At 46.9% G+C, this 16,272-nt stretch overlaps 1 protein-coding gene across 5 annotated transcripts in view; it reads right to left on the bottom strand.

The window, feature by feature from the left end:
- Positions 1-16,272, bottom strand: part of WASF3 (WASP family member 3) — a 182,948-nt gene that overhangs the window by 36,190 nt on the left and 130,486 nt on the right. For all 5 annotated transcript variants that reach the window (XM_085621619.1, XM_085621617.1, XM_085621618.1 and 2 more), the window contains one exon: positions 13,316-13,579. In XM_085621619.1, coding sequence (XP_085477745.1) covers positions 13,316-13,579 — 264 coding nt within the window. The remainder of the gene's footprint in view (positions 1-13,315; positions 13,580-16,272) is intronic.

The following is a 16,272-nucleotide window of genomic DNA, read 5'->3' as shown; positions in this document are numbered from 1 at the left end:
TGACAGCTCAATTAGGTCAGCGTAGCTGGACCTTCGTGCCTCAAAAGACATCAACCCTCTTCCTCAGTTCTTTTGGGAGGTTTGTCATCAAAAAGTCTGGCAGCGGATGCCCCATCTCTGGTTTGGCCTCTTCTCTTATCTCTTCCTTACCAGAGTGCGGAGTAAGATTTGGAGGGAGAAAAGCATCTATAACCTTGATAACCGTCTTCAATCAGGCAACGCAGCAGGGGTTCGAGACATCTTGATGTGCATGTCAGGTTGGCCATCTCAGGACGGCCGGCCATACCCACATGCGCAATGAGCAGTAGTGCCCACCACTTTTTCTATGCCTGTCTTCATGATGGCCCTGCCCCCTAGACTCGCCCTATTAAGTAAAATAAAATCATAATAAACCTGTGTTATTATCATTTTATTTTACAAGTTTTGCATCAGTGTTGGCTGGAGGGGTGATGCTCCTCCGCCATAACGGAGGAGCTGCCGCTGTTTCCTACGGTGTGTTTTTTTGAAGGGTAAGGCCCCTTCCACATTAGGGGCTCAATGGGCAGCAGTTAGTACCTTCAGAGAGTCACTGTGCTTTCTTCAGCTGTGAAACTGCTTACAAGTTTCTACAACAAATGTCCTAGCCTTCACTCTCCTCTCACTACATGGGAACTGTCCACAATTTTACAATGTGCCCCATTTGAGCCTCTACAAACTGCTCCTTTTTCTTAACTTTCAGCGAAAAGGTCTTTACGGCTAGCTATTACTTCGGCCTGGAAATGAGAGGAGTTGTGGTTTTGGTAATTCCTCCTCCATACTAAAGGGTTTTTAGTGATCAATTTGTTTTATGACCTGGGCTTGGCTTCAATCCTAAGGTTCCTTCCCAATTTTCTGTGTCTCTGGAAATGGTGCTCCTGGTGTTTCACCCTGAATGGCTGAGTGATTCGGACCACAGTTTAGATGTGCACAGAGCCCTTCCAATGTATTTAGACAGGACCAAGAAATGTTGTGCTTCAGAATCCCTTTTTGTTACATCTGGAACAGCTGGTAAATTTAAGAAACCCACTTCTGCTATGCTGAGTGATTGGGTTTGGATGTCTATATTTCAGGCATATTCACCCCTGGGAAAAGCTTCTTCAGTGGGCGTTCAAGGTTGCTCTGAGTGACATGCTGCCTCTTGGGCAGAAGCAACTTGGGTTCCTCCTCACTAGATTTGCAGGGCTACTCCTACTGCATATACTAATGCTTTTGTTTCCTACTACCACGTGTATGTTTTATGTGCAAGAACTGGCTGTTTAGTTACTGGAGTTACAGCTGCTGCTTCGGTTTAAAAACCTGCATTGTTTTATTCAATAAATTGTTGCGTCACATGGGAGACAATGATTTTTGTGTCTATTTTATCTGCTTTGTATCCTTGCATATGTATGGATGTTCCAATTAGTTATCAGTAATCTTCAGCACTCCAAGTCATGGTCTTCCTTGTTGGAGTCCTCCTTACACTCCCCTCCACCTCTCTTCCATTCTGGCAAATATAACAGGATGTTGCTTATGACTGCCTTTGGTATTTAGCGATTCTATAATGATGGTGGCCAGCTTATGCAAGTGGACGGTCTAGTAAAATATTACTAGTAATAGTTGAAAGTCTTTCTTCTGAACTACAGTGATATAGTGCAATGGTCTCTAAGGAGGTCTGCCGCTTCATGTATGTAAGGAATGTAACAAGGAAACCAAGGACTAGGAGTAATGAAGATTACTGGTAAGTAACTGGAGCATTGGTAAGGAGGTTTACAGGTTGAATTTCTCTGGCGGGTTGACGGCAACTGGAGGCCAGCTATGATTCAAGGTAGGAATTGCTGGTATTCTCCAACTTTAGTATTCTTCCCCTAGTTAATGTCAAACCCTTGGCTGGACAAAGTGAGCCTGAGACCATAAATGGAACATGAGTACTGCACATGTACTTGCTGAAGATGTGGATGAGCTACTTCTAGTTATGGTGCATAGGTTGATACTATGGGTACAGTGTTGTTCCACAATGAGACCCTTGTACTGGAAATGCTCCTACCTTCCAACTGCCCTACTCAGCCTGGATGCCAAAATCTGTAAAAGGATTCAAAGCCGTTCCTTTCATATCTTGCTACCCCAGAACAGTCAAGATTTGTGATTGGATAGTATCAAGTTGCCTAAATACCTGAAAACCAAAGACAACAGCTTTTACCAATTGCTTCAGATGATGAGAACTGTTTTCCTTAAAGAACGAGAATATTATATCTGCTCGCGTTCTGTGGTCACCTCTGAAAGATGTTTGATTAATTTAAGAGGGTATATACATTTAATGAGGGTAAGTAACCCTTTTTTGGATATTGTGGAGGATTCCACGGCCCGCAAGTAACCAGAAATCTATAGCAATGGTACTGCGGTTGGTGATGTACCAAGGCTTCTGCATGAGTAAGACTTGTTTTGATGCCTGGGCTTAAAGATTATTTGCTACTTCCTGCCTATTAATGATGCGATAGGACTTAAAAACAAAACAAAAAAGACTGTGGTATATGCATGTATCACAGGAAACTCGACCAGGTCTAATATTTGCACTGGTGGTAGGTAGCTCAATATGAATTGGTGTCAAGGATTAGAAATCTGACTCCCTGAGAGGAAGAATCACTGGCTGTCTCTGAATCAGTACAGGTAGTTGGAAGAACTTTGTCCACTATACAAGTGTTCTTCATCATATACCAAGCACAAAACCTTGTGCCTTAACGGCCAACCTAAAGTTTGATCTCCAGGGCAACCCCGGTCGCCCAAGGACTATGCCATTAGCAAGCTGATGGAAACTAATGTTAGAAATATTAGCGGAAATTCTCATTAGAACCTCTGAAGCTAGCTCTCCTCCTTTAAGGGTGGGGTCGCCTCCCCTTTTTAGGTCTCGCCTACGCAGCGTGCATGCGCTGCATAGGAAAAAGACCTTTAGAAATCGGTCCGGTTTTGCAGGCAAAAATGTGCACGCATTGCATTGCTTTGAATGGCAACGCGTGCACGTTTGGCGATACCCTTGCCGGAGCGAGCAGTGCCATGTCTTAGCAATTATCGCGCTCGCAAGGGAAACGCTGCCTGCTCTCGGCCGCACTCAACCCCCCCACCCCACCCCCTACTTGCGCGAGGTGCACGCGCTTGTTTCGTCTAGCTTCTGTCCCATTTCGACCCTGGACAACATAAACAGTAAGCACATATTTGCTGTTCTTTTTTTCTTGTGTTAAGAACGTACAAAACTCGGTTGGTGCTATAAATAAAAATAAGCTTAATTACTTTTTTTTTTAGCATTTCAAACAAGCTCCGTGGGTATCTGAGCATGTGACTCCCAGATGTCTTCTTCCGTACCCCAACAAATCAGAACTGTAAACCTCCCAGCTGTGAGCGGAGCTGTATAGTGACCGGCCCCTAACAAGGCTGCTCGGCTCATCTCCCTAAGCTGTTGACACCGTCTCTCATGAATAAGTCGGACCTCAGGCGGCTCACAAAGAAAGGTCACGCACACAGTGTCAGAGGTCAGCGACCCTCCCATTCTGCGCACCGGGCCTGCACGCTCCTCTTTCTAGCTCCCGCCTGCCCGTCCGGGCGCTGAAAGGAGAAAGAGAAAGAAGCGCGCTGCTACATGGGGTCAGGACCGCGGCTTTTGTGGCTCCCGAGACTCATTTAGAAAGAGGCCAACGAAAAAAAGAGGAGAGGCCAGAGAGTGAATGGGGTCCCCCCTCTGTCCAATTACCAGAGGACAAATGGCAGTGCTGACCCAAAAGGTTGGGGGTGGCCACCTCTCCTTTATTCGGGACACATTTTCTCCTTTGTGTCCCAAGCGCAGATGAACCTCTGGGGTGTCCGGGCCTCCCCCCGGCCAGGCACATCATGGTATAGGCGAAGTAAAACCCACCCCCTTGGTGTCCAATGTACCTGTGCTGAACCCCTCGAGACAGGTGGATAGCACCAATGTGGTATGTATAGGATTGCCAGCAGATCAGTATTTTACATGTATACCTAGTATTTTTTTTTATGTTAACACCTGTTAAAACATTGGGAAAACAGCAAACTTCGGTATGTTTATATTTCAAAGGGGAATATAACAGTATATACAGAAAGAAGAAATAAGTCACCTAGAAGGTATTGTTGAGAGCTGTCCATACTATGTACACATGGTTATTAAACTAAGCAGCAGGGCTTTAAGTGGGATGAAAAAACTGGGGGGGGGGGGGGGGGGGGGTGTCTCTCAAAGGGGCGGGGCCAAGGTAAATAAGGGCATGGCTTAAAAACACCTAAGCTAAAAATCTGTGCTTGGCATAGTGTGCCTCCTGACTTTTGTTTTGCAGTTTCTGTCATTTCATCCAGATATATGATACAACAAGTAACATCATACCTACAACAAGTCAGGACTATTGGCTTTGTCAAAGGTTGTTACTTTTATAAGATAAATAAACAGCAACTAAGGCTTTTATATAATATTGAAAAAGCTTCCACTTAAAGCCTTGGTGACACCACGACAATATTGCTGCTCCGGAGTTTGAAAAAGAGAAGGGAAGTCCAGAGAGAAAATGACTCTCTTTAAAGGATTTCCCTTACCCTACTACACTCACCTGGCGTGTCGTCATGCCATAACTTCTCCACTAGTGAGAAGTGAGCAGTGTGAGCAAGCGCACATGATGTGCCTGCTGTCACTGCAGTCCGGACACAAAACAGAGCCGATAGAGACCTGTTTCGAGGACCCCTTAAAAAAAACTGCCGGTGCTCAGCTGAGCACCGGTGAGACGCGGCCCACGAAAATCCCTGCTAAGCAGCATAAAAGCCATGCTAAAAAATATATACAACGTTTTACACAAAATATTAGTCAAGAACCAGCTTCGCTGCTAAGCAGCATAAAAGCCATGCTAAAAAATATATACAACGTTTTACACAAAATATTAGTCAAGAACAAGCTTCAGGTCCTCTAGGAATCAGGAAACCCAAAGGCTGGAATTTATGTCTGGGAAAGTTGGCAATCTTGGGTAAAAAGCCGACCCTTGCACTTGTTTTTAATCACAATTTTGGCATTAGCCGTTTTTGGAAAATAAAGACCTGAGTGAATTTTTAAAATCAGTACTCAATTACATAAGCGCTTAGAAGCCTCGTCAAGGGTAGTAAGCGCTATATAAATAAAATTACAATAAGTGATGGAGAAGGTGTCGGGCTCAGCAGTGCAAAAACATCACATCCCATTGCTCTTGGTGTTATGGCTTCACAGCTGTTAGATGAGGTTTGGTCCACGGAGTGCTCTTAAATTGAAAAAGATAGAAACGTTTAATAAAAGTAGCTGGTACTTGCAATGCTTAGAATTGCTGAAGTACCCAAGTGATTTGGTAACAGGTGTTACCTGACCCAAAGGTTCTCGTTTAAGAATTTTTGTAACGAAGAGATGCTGATTCTACTCGGATTTTGGAACTTTCCGCTGTTACACTGTAGAGATGTGTGCAACAAGTGCATACATCCACTCAGTGAATGAATGATGCAGCGTGCTTCCAAGCTCCACAGGTACATTATTGGGGAGAGCATGTGGTCTCACGGCTAGACTGCCGCCCCTGGAGCAGGGAAAACAAGGTTCGAGCCTCGGGGTTGTCTCCACATCCTGTGATTCTGGCCAAATAACAATCTCCCCATGCCTACCAAAACAATATAAACAAACACTGGCATAGCCAATAGGTCTCGCCTGTGGGACCTTATAAGTGTTTAGCCATGCAACAGTTGATGTTGTTGCACCAAGGATATTGTGCTACATAACTAAATACTTATAAGGTCCCAAAAGCGAGACCTATTGGCTGCGCCAATGCTTGTATAAATCTGCCAAAAGAAAATCGGGGAACTGCGTGAAGTTATTCCATGATTAGTATTCACATCCAGAGACCAATAGCTGAAAACTGGAGGCTTTTTCAGTAGTTGCTGCAGTTGTGTTAACATTTCTAATTCAAGTGTTTGACTGGAACTGTGCATGGGAATTTGTAGTGTCTATTTATGCTGCTGTAAGTAGTATCAAATATAGCTTTGACTCAGCAGAGGGTATGTTGAGGCACTTTCTGCCATTTTACATATCTTGTGCATTCTTCAGGAGCAGAACATGGAGACTTCAAATTCAGTAAATCCTCTTCCCAGAGGAGCTCTGGTACAGAAATGATCTTTATAGACTGTCTCAGCTGTGAGAAATAAATTTAACGATGGAAGAGTTGTCTTTCCTTTGCGCCAATGGCGATCATCAAACACAACTGAGCAATTCTTGTTGAGGAATGGGTTGCTCATATGTAACTGTGTGTGTTCAGCTTGTGGTTTGGCCACAATTGAGTTGTGGAGTTCAGGCCAAATACAGTGTGAGTTTCAACAAAAAAAAGCCAATGAAAATATACCACAAAACCTACATTGATAACAATCGATAATTTGCATGTTGTTGGGATTGGGCTATATACTTGCAACAATATGAAGGGGCTCACAAATATTCTTGAATACATCCCAAAGAGATCAAAACTGACCCAGGAGATTTAAGAACTTAATAGCATCAGAGCTGCAAAAGGTGCACAACTGCATACAGGCAAGGATACATTATAATAAGCATACAGAGAAATCAGAATCTCATTTCACAAGGTTTAGAACAATGTGTTTCCTCTATGGTGTGCAGTTGAGTCCCCTGCCCTGCATGCCTGAACTATAAGCATCTGTTATCCTTGCTTTTGGATTTTTGCCCTAGACTCTCCTTAATCCAGTGTGCGCAAGAATGCCTAGGCCTTCTTTCAACTTACAGCAGGACTTGGAGGGCCCCACCAAGCAATCCCCCACAGTAGCAGCAGCTGGACTACTGTTCATGACATTGGCATTACACCATGTTTTGCAGTAATTATAGTCGGACCAGACCTTTTACCTGCATAATACGAACGGAGGCCCACTGGCTTGTATACTAGTGGAGTCGGTAGGTACTACTTGAGTATCAAGGTGAACAAGAGTGAAAAGTTTGTGGGCTCTATTGCACAAGTTGGAGGTAAGGCTACCTCCCCAGACTGTTGAAGTGTATTGCTGACATTCCTGAGGCGGAGGGCGGGGATTTGGGGGGGGGGGGGGTGGGCAAGAGAATTAAGACACTGAAGAGGAGATAAGCTTCCCCTCTGGAATTCGATTGGACCCTTTCTGATAAAAAGGGCTTCTGATTAGGCTTCCTGAGACTGCCATTAGGTTTATAACAGCGATGAAGGGTGGAACTGCTGTATCTGCTATCAGTTTGTGAAGGGTTCTCTACAATGGGAGGCCCTCCTCCACCCGCAGGCTACCACCTGCGCCTCATTCCTGGTGGCCAGTGGTAGGCCGCAAGCTCCTTTTGCTCGCTCTGCCCCTTTTTTCCCCTGTCTGCCTTACTGTAATTGTGCACTCTGCCCTTGTATTGTATTCGGCTGTATTTCCCCTTTATTCCTTTTTTGTACTATTGAACTGTTGTTGTGCCCTTTTTTGACTTCTGTATCCTCCGCCCGCTCTACCCTCTCGTTTTCCCGCCGCTGCGCCACCTGCGGCCCCGCCCCCTGCTCGCCCATTCGTCGCCCCGCTCCCGCCTCCCAACTGCTCCTCCCTCCCACCTACCCTTATATGGCGGCTGCAGGCGCATCGAAGGCGTGCCTAAGGCAAGCCCGTCTGCGTCCGTCCGCACCTGGACAGCGCCCAGCACCAGACCCCCTGGTCCCCTCGGACACCACACTGACCGCCGCCACTACGCCGCCAGCACCCTCCACGCACTCAACACCAGACGACTGCACGCCTGCTTCCTGGCCAACCAGAAGCATACCAAAGGACCCTTCTCCTGCCGGAGCTGCAGCTTCACCAGCGTACGTTCCGCCAACCACCCACCGCGACAGAACGCAACCACCTCAGATGCATACTACTGAACACCCGCTCCGCATGCCAACATGCCGTCAAACTCTGGGACCTGCTCGACACATCCTACCCGGACGTAGCTTTCCTGACAGAGACCTGATGAACACCTCCTCAGCACCAGACATCGCCATAGTCATCCCGGACGGCTACAAGATCACCCGCAGAAACTGCACCAATGGAGTAGGAGGTGGAATCACCATCATCCACAAGAACACCCTCAGGGTCTCGACTAGCTCCGACGACACCCTCAGCACCGCTGAACACCTGCACTTCCAGATCCATACTGATCCCAACACCACTCTCAGAGGAACTCTCATCTACAGACCCCCCCCGAATCCCGGCCTCAGTTCAGCGACTTCATCGCCGACTTAGTCAGCACGCATGCCCTCGCCTCCACAGACTACATCCTCCTCGGAGACCTGAACTTCCACCTCGAGAACAGCAACGACACCAACTCCACCACCCTGATCGACAACCTCGGACTCAGACAGCTCGTCACAATGCCCATCCACGCCGCCGGCCACATGCTTGACCCCATCTTCTCCGCAAGCTCCCACGTCACCTTCAGCCACACCACCGAACTCCACTGGACCGACCATCGCTGCATCCACTTCACCTTCCAGAAACCCACCATGCACCACCGCACCCAACAGACCCCCCGCCGCAGCTGGAGCAAAATCACCGAAGACCAGCTAAACACCACCCTCGCTGGAAATTCCCCCACCGACCCAACTGACCCCGACACCGCCGCCAGCAACCTCATGCGTTGGATCAACGACTGTGCCAACACCCTCGCCTCGATCAAGAAACCCTCCAACAGACGCACTAACAAGAATGCCAGCTGGTTCACCGCGGACCTCCAGGCCTCCAAGCAAACAGGACGTAAACTAGAGAAGAAATGGCACCATGAACAGACACCGGAGAGCTACACAGCCCACAAGAACGCCATCCGCAGACACCATCACCTCATCAGATCTGCCAAAAAGGCCTCCTTCAAGGACCGCCTCGACAACAAAGCACACAACAGCAAAGAGCTCTTCAACATCGTGAAGGAACTCTCCAACCCCAGCTCCAACACCAACGACATCCCACCATCGCAAGACCTGTGCGACTCCCTTGCCACCTTCTTCCATCGCAAGATCGCAGACATCCACGACAGCTTCAATAACCTGACCGCCTCGACAGCCATCGACACCTCAGACCCCACGGCCACCACCCTCATCGATCCCCTGCTCACCTGCACCAACATAAACGACTACAACACCGTCATAATCATGAACACCATCCACTCCTGCTCTCAGACCCATGCCCACGCCACTTCTTCAACAAAGCTAGCGCCACCATCGCACCCCATCTCCGCAAGGCCATCAACATCTCCTTTGAGATCGCGACCTTCCCGGAGAGCTAAAAGCACGCAGAGATCAACACCTTACTCAAGAAACCCAAGGCGGATCCGAGGGACCTCAAGAACTTCCGGCCCATCTCCCTGCTCCCGTTCCCGGCAAAGGTCATCGAGAAGACCGTCAACAGACAGCTGACCCGCTACCTCGAGGAGAACAGCATCCTGACCCGTCCCAGTCCAGGTTCCGCAGCAACCACAGTACCGAAACTGCCCTCATCGCCGCCACCGATGACATCAGGGCCCTGCTGGACAACGGCGAAACCGCGGCTCTCATCCTCCTGGACCTATCAGCCGCCTTCCACACTGTCTGCCACCGCAACCTACGCACACGCCTCCACAACGCAGGGATCCAAGACAAGGCTCTGGAATGGACCACCTCCTTCCTCTCTGGCAGAACCCAGAGCGTTCGCCTCCCCCTTTCCGTTCCAAAGACTCCGAGATCATCTGTGGCGTACCCCAAGGATCATCCCTCAGCCCGACATTGTTCAACGTCTACATGGCTCCGCTCGCCCGTGTCGTCCGACTGCACGATCTCAACATCCTCTCATATGCCAATGACACCCAGCTGATCCTCTCCCTCATCAAGGATCCCCTCACTGCCAAAACCAACCTCCCCGAAGGAATGAAAGCCGACGCCGAGTGGATGAAGAACAGCCGCCTGAAGCTGAACTCAGACAAGACGGAGGTCCTCATCCTCGGCTCCACCCCCTCAGCCTGGCACGACTCCTGGTGGCCAACCGCACTGGGAGCAGCACCGACACCCACCGACCACGCACGCAACCTGGGGTTTACCCTTGACTCAACACTCTCCGTGGCCAAGCAAGTCAACGCCGTCTCGTCCTCCTGCTTCAACACCCTCTGCATGCTTCGCAAGATCTACAGGTCCTAGTCAGCAGCAGGCTGGACTACAGATACGCCCTCTAAGCAGGAACCTCTACCAAACTCCTGAAACGATTACAACGCATACATAACGCCTCTGCACGCCTGATCCCCGAAATCCCTCGCCACAGCCACATCACACCCCACCTGAAAGACCTGCACTGGCTTCCGGTCAACAAGAGGATCACCTTCAAGCTCCTCACCCATGCATACAAGGCACTCCACAACACCGGACCAGCATACCTCTACAGACGACTCACCTTCTACACCCCGAACCACCAGCTCCGCTCCGCCGACCTCGCCACCGTCCCCCGCATCCGAAGAGCAACCACCGGCGGCAGATCGTTCTCTCACCTCACCACCAAGACCTGGAACTCCCTCCCCATCCTCCTACGGCAGACCCAGGACCTACTAACCTTCAAGAGGCTACTCAAGACCTGGCTATTCGAGCAGTAGCAGAGACCCGCCCCCCCGCCAGTGCCTTGAGACCCTCACGGGTGAGTAGTGCGCTTTAGAAATGTTCTGATTGATTGATTGATTGAATGGGAGTGGCTCTCCTCTGTCTATCTTCTTGCTCACTGTCAAATAGTCGAGGTTCAGACTCCTCACACCTCTGTGTGCCTTAGTTGTTGGTGCTCCAAAGTGGAGAAAGCTCTGCTGTGATGAACATCACTCAAAACATGAAAAGGGAACTGGCCCAAATCGGTTCTCCCAAGGCAGATAGGGAATCCACATCACCTGTCTGCCACCTGTAGATGAAAGTGGGGGTTGCTGATCCACTTGTTACAGTTAAAAGCTCTCACAAGCTGAGGAGGGGGCGATTCCTAGAGTACTGAGAAGACCAGTGCGCATCTACGGTTGGTGTATGCCTGACAAACAGTTTCCTCAGAAGTTAGAGGACATTACCTGTAGTTAGACGTGAAGGAAGAATTGCAGTCTTGCCCTGGGAACCATGGAATGCTGCCTGAGCGAGAGAGAAGGAGTGCACCAACCCTCAGGACATGCTGACCATTTTAAAGGAATGAAGTAGTAGACCCTGGGCCCAATGGCCCATCCGACTGAGAAACAAAGGGACCCCCTGCAAAGCACACTTAGTCCTAGGGCAGGGAAATTACAGATGGGAAAATATAACCTAGGCAATTAAATGGTCAAACATTGACTTGTGTCAAACTCATTAATATACATATAGACTCAGTGTACTGAATTTATTTTTAATTAAAAGCTTCATTTTATTAATGTAAATTCATAATAAAAACAATGTTGTCAAAATAATCAAACATACTATATCTGACAGCATATTGAAGACAAAAAATACATTTATACATACAAAAAACACTTCAATACAAATACTTTAGACATACAGCACAATTAAATATAAATATGGACAGTTTGTTTTGTGTTAAGACATAGTGGCTGGATAGTGGACAAGTTCGTTTTATGTCAACATAAAAAGAACTCGTATAACACGAGTCAATGTTTGACCATTTAATTGCCTAGGTTATATGTTCCCATCCCCAAGGGTCCATCCACCAGTAACTCTCATGCTGCGCTAGTGGTGTGATCAAGATCGCTTATCCAACTTCCAAATCGTCACAGAAGCCGTGTAATTTCTGAAATGTGCAGATGATTTGCTGGTGGACTGAAACCAGGATAGACACCTGCTATGTGGCACCTTCTGTGTGCCGGTGACCCCAGACGGCATGACTGCTACACAACTGACCCTATGCTTTGCGGTACAGAATGCCTTGAAGTAAAGACTAAAAACCTCTTTACCAAGAAAGATATCCCATATAACTAAGAAACCTGGCACTGCTTCCAAGAGTGCCCAGGTAGAAGTACTACTTGGAAGAGCAAGGTCGTTGCCTCGAGGGACCCCGTGCAAAAGTTAGATCTTGACGGCTGTGGTGCCGAACAATTTTGTACCTGACCGGACCGGACTACTGCCATTGTGCCCCTTCATAGCAGCAAGTGTCTCATCAGCGCCAGAGACCCACACCAGAAGCTGAGAACTGCCAACCGCCTAAAACTGGGGAGTTCGCAATATGATAGTGTTTCTCCGAAGTGACAGAACCAGGTTTAAATAACCCATGAGGTTCACCTGTGCCAATCGAACACTGGAGCCCAGAAGAGGCCCCAGGCCACAAACCCACTCCTGCTGTGAGCACCCACAAGCTCCCTGCGCATGCCATGCACAGTGCTCCTGCTGACTGCAAGTGAAGCCACTGCCATAGCACTGCACAACAAGGAAGAGGAAGCCAAGAAAAATATTTGTGCCAAGAGAGTGGGGTGCAGCACCTAATCTAGACATCATGCAACAAGCAACTCAAAGACCCTAGAGAAGGAAGAAGAGAGGGGGTGGTTAGAATGCCTATATTGGGAGCCCTTTTTTCAAGCCCATGAAACCCGCAAAGGCAGGTCAGGTTCCAAGCATGGTTGTGGAGTAGTACTTTTTGGTCTAAATAAGTACTTGTCTTTGTCAAAGAGAAGCACTGGGCTGGACAATTATCTTACTTAGTTGCTGAATGTAGTGTAGAGTGCTGAGCCAGAGTACCTGCAAAGTAACCTCCAAGGAAAGCCAGTGACTGCTTGTCACTGCTACCACTGAGGGTCAAGTGCTGAGAGGGTTGTACTTGGCCCGGTTTGGACAGCCACAGTAGGACCGGCAGTAGAGACAAAAAACATCAGCAACACCGGCCACAGGACGGTAAAGACAAAAAACATCAGCAACAGCTGTGGCCCAGTAGCCCCTGTGTGGCCCAGTAGCCCCTGCCTGCCCCATGGCCTCCGAGGAAGATTTGATGCGCAGTTTTCTATATGATCCAAGTGAAGGCTGTGTATCAGAAAACAGATCATATTTGACAAGAATTGCACTGCAAGTTTTTTTTTTTTTTTAACTATAGCTCATGCTGCAAAAGGTTTGGAATTTCACAGTGCTGTAAAAGTTGTTGTTTGCACTCAACATAATAGTGCTCTTTTCTATAACCCCGAAAGGCTTACGTGAGGCATATTGGATTTTAAACCTGACCAACAGGTCTCTAAAGAAAAATAATCAGGCACTTAAAGGATTTATCCATCTTAAGTAATTTTAGCTCTGTTATCCATCTTTAAACAAAATGAATTGTAAATTAGGAGTTTTACCCATATTCAGCTGTTGCTAAATGCACAGAGTTCTGTTGTCCTTCTGAAATCTGAGGTGGTGGAGGAGGTGGCTGCAGAGGTCTGTTTAGAGTTGCATGCCTCAGAGTGCCTGAAGATGGTCTGTAGTCGTGCTCTTGTGCTGGATTTGCTCCCATATACTGTTGTCCATCCACAGCTCCGTAGGCAGAAACTCCTTGCTGCTGATGAAGTGAGTGATTGGGAGTAGGAGGGTAGGAGTAATCTGTTGCATCTGATGCATGAGACCTAAAATCAGTAAAGGGACTGGATCAACAGGACAATATAACCGAGTACACCCCTTTGTACATGATCTACAATACAACATCAAATAAAGCAATTAAGACATTATGAATAGCAAAATCAAGATGGAAGGCATTGTAGATTATGGCACTGGTACTCAGATAACTTGCTCCACCAAATGTGGACCCTGGGACCATGTTATTTAAGGTTCTGACACATGAGGAAATTAAGAAAACACAAGAAAGTGACTACATGCTCTCAATGACAAACTAGCAAGACGATACATCTTTTTCATAATTTTCACAACATTCTTAAAGGCATCAGAACTAGTCATGAGTAAGAAGATGTTCCTGTGGAAGAGAGGGTCAAAGTCCAAAAATAGCATGAGAGCTAATACTGCAATACACTGTAAAGGATTCAATGTTCTCTTACATTCATGGCACATACTACAGTACACATTACATGACAAACCTAAAACTAAATATGAAACTTAGAAGCAATCTATGCCCAAACAGATAAGGTGCGCATCAGCGTCATCAACTGTAGCACTGAACGAAGACTTCTATTCACCATATCAACAGTGGTTTGAAATGCACGAAGTACACAGGTCAAACAAGGTGGCAAATGACTACTTTGTGACTGTGCACAGTGAAATCTCATTATGATTCACTGCTTACCACCTGCATCACTGTTCCACCAGGAATTCCCTGAAGGCCACTTTCTAATTGCATGGGTGGGATGCCCTAGTTGAATATCGAACCTCACTTTTGATCATTACAGTGACCCCAGCCCTCAAACCCATTACTGTCCAAGTACTTTTGTCATGCTATAGACAACACCGTACAAAATACTACATAGAGTGGGCTCTTACTCCTTAAAGGATGGGTTCCTTGTCTACCTCAGTCTTCTGCTTTTTATCCCTTACACCATGAACGGGAATCCTCTATGCAACAGGATGGCCACTACTCAAGAGCCCTGCATGGTACACACTATCATAACCAAAACGGCTCAGAAAGGGACTGCGCGTGTCCAAAAGGTGGCTTTACTCCCTATTACTGTATCTATCCCACACCTGAAGAATTACCTTCACTTTTGAGTTAATATACATCTTTCCACTGCTGATGTCGTGGACTATTTGTAGGTTTCATTTTTGATTTAGCCCTCCATGGAAGTGCCTATCCTGACACTTCCTCTGCGTTGTGTGCAGTTAAAAACCATTTGTGCTCTTTCTTTCGCTCCCTGGACCTCCCCACCCAGTCTATCCCCTACCACCCTCCCTCCCAATTCTGGCTACGAATCCCCATGACTCCTCCATGGTGCACCAAGCAGTAAGTGGCAGGCTTGGTGATTTTCTGAATGTTGCCCGCAGCACTTTCTTTTGCCTCTTAGTGCATCATTTTCTTAGTCTTCCTTCCCTCCTATGCATCCCTCTCCCACTGCATGGTAGCTGCTGGGATTAACTTTGACAATATCAAATGCTTTTAAAATAAGTTGGCACTGGTAAAGCAGTAGCAGCGACAGGAAGTCTTAAAAGTTATAGAAAACAAGGTATTCATTCTTTTAAGATGGCCTCCTAGTTGTGCGACACAATGTGATGGAAGGCGGTAGCCACCTTTTAATTATGAAAATAGCTAATAAGAAAAAACACAACCCATCGGACCCAGAAAACTACCCACCAATAACAAACATCCCATTACTAGGAAAACTATTTCATAGAAAGGTATTTATTCAGCTTCCAAAATGTATGGGGATCCAGCTGCAGAACATGCAGAGGCACAGCATCAGCCATCATATCCATTTGGGATGACCTAGTACTTTCGGGATGAAGTGGCTGCCCTATTGCTTCTGGACCTATCAGCAGCATTTAGCACTGCCCACCACCACATGCTAGTACAAAGACTCCATCACTCAGAGTGCATGAAAATGCTCTAAAATTAAGTGTTTCTTACCTTAGAGACAGGCAAAGCACAACATATCTACCGCTTTTCACACAAGCTCCTCACACCCAACATCCCTCATATTTCCTCTATTATTCAGCATCCACCTAACGCCCTTACCAGACCTTATTAAATCATTCTATCTCACCTGTAACAACTATGAAACGAGGACACACAAATCATTTTTAAAATTCGTCCAAAAGACATCTACAAATCAAAACTTAACAACTGCCTTCATGCCATAAATGCATGCATAAATAAGCACCTAAAGCTCAACACCACAAAGACAGAGAGAAACCTAATGGTGTCCATGGATTCAGACCTATCCTTGATATCACATGTCAATAACAAACAAGAGCACCTTCTTCACAATGAAAACACTGCTGTAGCTACTACCTTGGACACCAACAAAAGCTACAGGCCATCTTCATATTTGTAACCTGTAAATGAGTGTAATCCAAAAGTCTATCCCTTGGCTCACCCAGTTTCATCATATGTAAAATACAACTAATCCATAAAATGGTGACACAAGACTCCTTCTCTGCCTCCAGCCAAGAGAACACATGACCAGTCCCCTGGATACCTATATGTAGAACTGCAATGTTCAAGCCACTCTACTTTTCATACAGAGCCTCCCAAGAAAAAGGACCACTATACCTACAAGTTACTTTTTGTTTTATAACCAATTTTATTGATTTTGGAGCAACAACAAAAGAAACAAACATGACCACAGCCTATCAAGCCAACACTGTAAGTACATAC

This window comes from Triturus cristatus, chromosome 8, assembly GCF_964204655.1.
Source record: "Triturus cristatus chromosome 8, aTriCri1.1, whole genome shotgun sequence".
NCBI lineage: Eukaryota > Metazoa > Chordata > Amphibia > Caudata > Salamandridae > Triturus > Triturus cristatus.
This window is presented reverse-complemented; position numbering and strand designations above follow the sequence as displayed.